The sequence below is a fragment of the Rhopalosiphum maidis genome, chromosome 2 (assembly GCF_003676215.2).
Source record: "Rhopalosiphum maidis isolate BTI-1 chromosome 2, ASM367621v3, whole genome shotgun sequence".
In the NCBI taxonomy this organism is placed as follows: domain Eukaryota; kingdom Metazoa; phylum Arthropoda; class Insecta; order Hemiptera; family Aphididae; genus Rhopalosiphum; species Rhopalosiphum maidis.
In genome coordinates, this window is record NC_040878.1 from 88,878,113 (window position 1) to 88,884,178 (window position 6,066).

The following is a 6,066-nucleotide window of genomic DNA, read 5'->3' on the forward strand; positions in this document are numbered from 1 at the left end:
TTTTTTTTCATTTAATTTTGGCGTTATGTCTTGCGCCTAAGTTCCGCTACAATTTTTTTTTTATCCCATACTTTTAAATCCTCCGTGACTACTTCAATTACAGTTTTCTATACATATATATATATATATAATCTATGTTTTTAATGCATTTAATATATTTCATAGTTAGCTGGTATATTTGGTAAGAAACGCACTCAGAAATACCGCACAACATAATATATTGTGGCTATATTGACTATGGTATAAGCATATGCATTAGCTATGCTAGTTTATATACAATATATATATATTAATTCTGATAACATATTACGGCGATAAGCCATATAAGATATAAATATTATGCATACATACGAGTTCAACAAACCGCATTTAGTATATGATACTATTATCATTATTATAATGACGAATAACGATCGATGTTGTTTCACTACGCATGTATGTGTATAATATAATATACGAGCTATATGGCTATAAAAAAAAGTGCATAACAATGAACTCAATGAGGTCGCTGCACAAGAATTTCACGATTCACGAGAGATTAACATTGAACATTGTACAGTATGTACAACAATAAACAAAACTCACAGTAGTGTTGTACCGGACGACACCTTTTTTGTGTAAATTCTAAATAGGTATCGTATAATAGGTATAATATTATGACGATTTGAGGAATAATATCGTATTATGTAATGAATATTATCTGATTATCACGGTGTATACCTATTTATTATACATTCCGCATAGAAATAATGTTTAAAAAACTGCGGTTCGTATAGGTTTAGGTATACGTGTACATCACGTCTTATCACAAATCTGTTTCGTAAAATTTTGGAATTCTCTTACAAATATACAACTCCAGAGTCCAGACGATAATGATGCATAAAATATCACGGCTGTTGCACCTATTTGCAGCACATTAAAATGATGATATGGGTTTGACGTAATATAATATTACTTTAATAGTTTAATAGTATTTAGTTATACTCTCTCATGGTCATGTACATGAATATTGTTCGTTGAAATTTGTTATTGTTTTATTGCTTCCCAGTAATATTATAATGCAACTGGCATGCAAATAATTACGGTATAATATATTATACATTTATACACCTCAAGGAAAATCTACCTATAGATGTTATAGGAGTCTACATATTGTAATACACTCGCGTACGGCGTATATTACATTATCATGCACATTTATAACATAGGATGCATACCTATACAGTATTTCACAACGAAATAGAATGTTGGCGATTCGAAGTAAAATATAACTTTTGCATTAACATTTCAAATGGATTCTGACGTCTTCGGAGAAAATACTTGAGTCGTGTATTTACGCGTATGATAAAGCGCCACAGAGTTTCCTCGTATGATACAGCAATATTGTGTTTATAATGACCACGATATAAAAAAAACGACCTACATAATATAATACATGCGATAATAATAAAATATGAAGAATGAAGACATTGCGTATATATTATCAAGTATTTGGCAGCTTCCAAAGTTAATATTGTTATACAAAACGCGATAAAACTAATTTATATATACCTTATATGTAATGCACTGATAAAAAAATGATTATGATTATGATATGCAAAAGTAGTGAAAAATACGCAGAAATCTAAATATATAATTATTATATCCATTACAAATATTATTTAGGTTTGAATTTTAAAATATACATTTTTATGTCATGTTCGTGTTCCATAGATCAAAATTAAACAAAACAGATTAGTTGAATGCATAACATAATTTATACTTCAGAAATCAATAGTCCATTTCATGTGTAATTTATTATGAACAAACAGATGAATCATTTTTTGATTCAATTTTTTTTTCGATAACAATACTGAAATATTGAAAAAAACAAACGAAATTAAAATGCATTCGTCGCAACAACGTATTATAATACTATTACAGATACACATGTATAACACAGTTTTAAGTGACACCGTGTCGTTACGTATGTACAATATGTATGTCGTATAATATTTCCGATTTGACGATATAATTTTAAAAATAAAAAAAAAGATCTACATTAGGTATATGCGCATAGTTCGTACCTATTAAGAATCCGCATGTTATTAAATTATATGCATTTATATATTATGTTTATTAAAAACTAATAATAAACCAAAAAAAAAACCATATAATACTTATCTCGTACGTTTATATTATAATATACATTGTACACGAAGGTCGAATTCGCATAGCACCGTCGGCGGTGCAGTACACAAGTAAAAGTGACTTGAGGGGCAACTTTACACACACACACACACACACACACACCGTGAGTCCCGTATATCTCTTATATTAAATCGGATCATAATAATCTAATAAAAAAAAAAAAAATAAAAAACGTATATAATAATATAATATGAGAAAAACAGTATACGTTATAGAGAAGAGCCTCATCTACACACACACACAGCTTCGTCGTACACGTGCACACACATATTATGTATGCTTATAATAGGTATATATATAGGTGGATAAAGTGTATATACCAGTTGGTGTTCCCACGCCAACTAGCCCGTTCGGTCCGGTCCGCTCTTTGAGATAACCGGGTATACGAGTGCGGTGACGGATGGGTGGTGGGTGGCGGGGTAAAAATCCTCTGTGGTATTTTTCGGTGGCCGCCGCCGCCGAGGCAGGTGTCAGGTGTGCGCGTCGTCGTCGTTTTTGTATAGGCGGCGGCGGCGGCGGCGGCCGTGCGTGCGAGCGCCGCCGCGCGAGTCTCTTTGAAATCCATTCAATCTCGTCCACGGCCGCCGCGACGGGCGTGGCCTCCACCGGCGTTCCCCCACCCACCGCCGAGCTCTATAAATACCACCCGACCGGGACGGGCCGACCGCAGTCGCAGTACACCGTTCTTCGCTCTCAGACATCGTCCGTCACCTACAACCGTATAATCGTAATATTATTATTATTAGCGAAGGATCGATTTACTGTGTTTAAATATCGTCATATTTGTTAACGATACATAATATCGTCGAAAAGTTTTGCGCACAGTGCTATCGCGTGCGTTACTCACATCGTTCGTGTCGCATTCTACAATTTTTTCGAGCGTGAATTATATTTTTTTCGCGTACCCACACGAGTTCGTTTCGTTTCGTTTCGCTTCAATCCGAAAACAGCAGCGACCATGAAATCCTTACCTTTGTGCCGCAACAACAACAACAACAGCAGCAGCAATAACAGCAACGGAGGTTCGACCGGACCCGCGGTGACCGGCGGCCGAGTGCACCGCAAGCGCGGTGACCTGGAAGACGAGAAGATCCAAAAGTACCTGTCCAAGCTCAAGGACTTGGTGCCGTTGATACCCAAGGACAAGCGGATATCCCGGTTGGAAGTGATCCATCACGTGATCGATTACATTTGCGACCTGGAAGACATGCTGGAGAATCACAGGTCGGTGAACGCAGACGCCGTACACTCCGCTGCCGCGGCCGTCATGCTGTCGTCCTCTGTGGCCGCCGTCCGGCAACCGTTGGGCATCATATCGACGCCGAACGCGCTGGCCGCCGCCGCCGCAGCCGTCGCCGTGGCCGCACAACCGCAGTCGTCCTCCGAATCGGTGAGTTGAGGTCAAATTATTATGCGAAGGCAATAAAAAAAAAAAAACACATCTCCACCACGACACTCTTCCTGGGGCACTCGCGACAACGCCGTCGTCGTAAAACGCTCATAAATAAATAATCGAAATATTGTAGTTTAATATTATATACCGCGATTATTTAGGTGACCGTTGTACGCATCAGGTTGGGTATCATGATGGTGGTATCGCCCGCCCGCACCACTTTCTCTATTTGGGAATTTCACCGTTCCGTCCGCCTGATAGAGTTTTAATCGTTGTCCACTTGTGACCTCTCCTACCACACACACACACACACACACACACAATTATCACGACCATTGATTTTGTTGCGAAATTTTGTGTATTTATTTTTTTGTTTGATATTGTGTTTTCAGACCATGTCCCCTTCTTCTCGGGCACAAGATAAGCTGTCGAGTTCGTCAGACACGAGGGCCGTTAGCTGTTAAACAAAACGAACAATTAAATATCAAAGAGATGTATCGTCATACTATTTCAAAAAACAACACTCGACACACTGTACGTAAACCAAACAGAAAATGAATGATTAAAAAAAAAACGTCGCCCGTCTACGCCGCAGCAGCCTGCAGTGACCAGTAACCGTACCGAGCAACACCGTTTGTCGAACATACAAGTATATAATATACCTATAAATATATATATATATGTCTGGAGAGAGAAAATACGTTATGTATACACATACATTCCAAATAGATTCGCCATACTCTCGGTAGTTGACTCGGTTCTATCCGTTTCGTCGGATAGCGCGTTTTTTCTCGCCCACCCCCTCCCCGACACTGTACAGTTTAGGTTTAAGTCCTAATTGTTATTATTATTTATTATTATTTTATTATTATTATTATTATTATATCATTATTTTTTTTTCGTTATGACTGTGATCCTATCAATATGTAGTCTAGGTTTTAGTATTTATCTATTATCATAATTATATTATTATATGTAGACGTCTAGCTCTAGCAGGTATATAATCTTACTACGGTAAAAAAAAAAAATTAACAAAATGTTTATTTAAATATAGCCCTATTTATATGTCAACCGGGTGGATTTCGAGACCCGATCCTATATAGAAATACTATGAAGAAGTCCATTATATTATGTTAAAAACAAAAAAAAAAAAACAAAAAAAAACCATAACACAATATCGTATTATATTATTGTATAATATATTATAGGGACTACGCGTATATATATTATATTCAATAAAACATATTATTATTATATATATATATATATATATTTATATAAGCCCACGGCGTACCTTTGCGTTTTTCTCGTCTTTGTACATTATTATTTTTCTCTTTTGTTTTCTTTTATTAAATGATTTATATTGTTTGGGTATATATTGATTACTTGAGTTATTACTTAGCTTTTAATTCAATCATATTATAATACGATTTATTACAAACATAAAACTTCGATTTGTTCATTATTTCTCGCGTTTCCTACATGTGTTCGTTCCTGTGTACAGAGATAATGGTACGGTTTGCTACTACTAATGATTATAATTATCTCGTTTACTATAATATGTCTTATAATATTCATCCAATGCACTCCACTGTGATTTACGTAAGTACTATTTCTTCTCCTTTTTAATATTATATACATATAGGTAATGTATCCACGGGTTGTGACATTTTTGACGCATGACGGTCAATTTTGACGCCGGTTTCGGCCTCTACGGCTGCATTATAGACAGTTAAGTCGTAGACGAGACTTTATGGCGAATAATACATTACCTATATTTTTGTGGTGTCGTTGTACGTTGTGGCGCACATAGCAGTCGTCATCGTCACTCGTCTCACGAAAAAAAATCGGTTCGAAGGCGTTTTGCACGCGTGTTGGTATACACCTATTGTGATATTGTATACATATATCGTGTATATCCGCCGCCGTGTCAGGGGTTCGCAACTTTCTAAAAAAAAAATAGGTGTGTCGCAATATCATAATAATAAACGTACATCATCGCAGGTAGGTTCTTGGAGGTATATTATATGTGCAGTGTACATGTATACATTTACGCATAGTTTTATGCCGCGTGTGTTTTGTACGCCTTCGTGAGTCTATATAACATATTATTGTGATATCGTGTTGTTATTAATTATTTTTGCGTTGTTGCCTGCGAGTCGCGACTCGTTTAAAAACAATTTCCCGCCGCGGAGCGTATCGCCTCTACACCGTAGTCGTCGTGCACGGCAATAATTGGGCCTGCAAGCATATACCATAGGTAATACTTATGCCGGAAGGTATATCGGCACGAAAAACAAGACGATAAAACGACGTTTCCGACACGCTTGCAGTATCGTACAGGATGTTCGTTTTTATTATTTCACCGGACGCTATTCGATTTTGATTTTATATTGACGTATACGTTCAGTGTAAAATTTAATAGACAGACGAGGGAAAAAATTAATAGGATATAGCGCAATATTCATTTTCTCTTTCTCTCG

At 36.5% G+C, this 6,066-nt stretch overlaps 1 protein-coding gene across 1 annotated transcript; it reads left to right on the top strand.

Annotated features, from left to right (window-relative positions):
* The first annotated feature begins 2,841 nt into the window (after positions 1-2,841).
* LOC113552049 lies at positions 2,842-4,788 on the top strand. The gene is made up of 2 exons (XM_026954713.1): positions 2,842-3,580; positions 3,976-4,788. Exons 1-2 carry the CDS (start codon positions 3,149-3,151, stop codon positions 4,045-4,047), a joined length of 504 nt encoding a protein of 167 aa, XP_026810514.1. The 5' UTR covers positions 2,842-3,148; the 3' UTR covers positions 4,048-4,788.
* The last annotated feature ends 1,278 nt before the right edge of the window (positions 4,789-6,066 follow it).

Coding starts and splice junctions, on each gene's coding strand:
- LOC113552049 (XM_026954713.1), top strand. CDS start 3,149: ATGAAATCCTTACCTTTGTGCCGCAACAACAACAACAACAGCAGCAGC. Junction 3,581..3,975: donor CGCAGTCGTCCTCCGAATCG/GTGAGTTGAGGT, acceptor TTGTGTTTTCAG/ACCATGTCCCCTTCTTCTCG.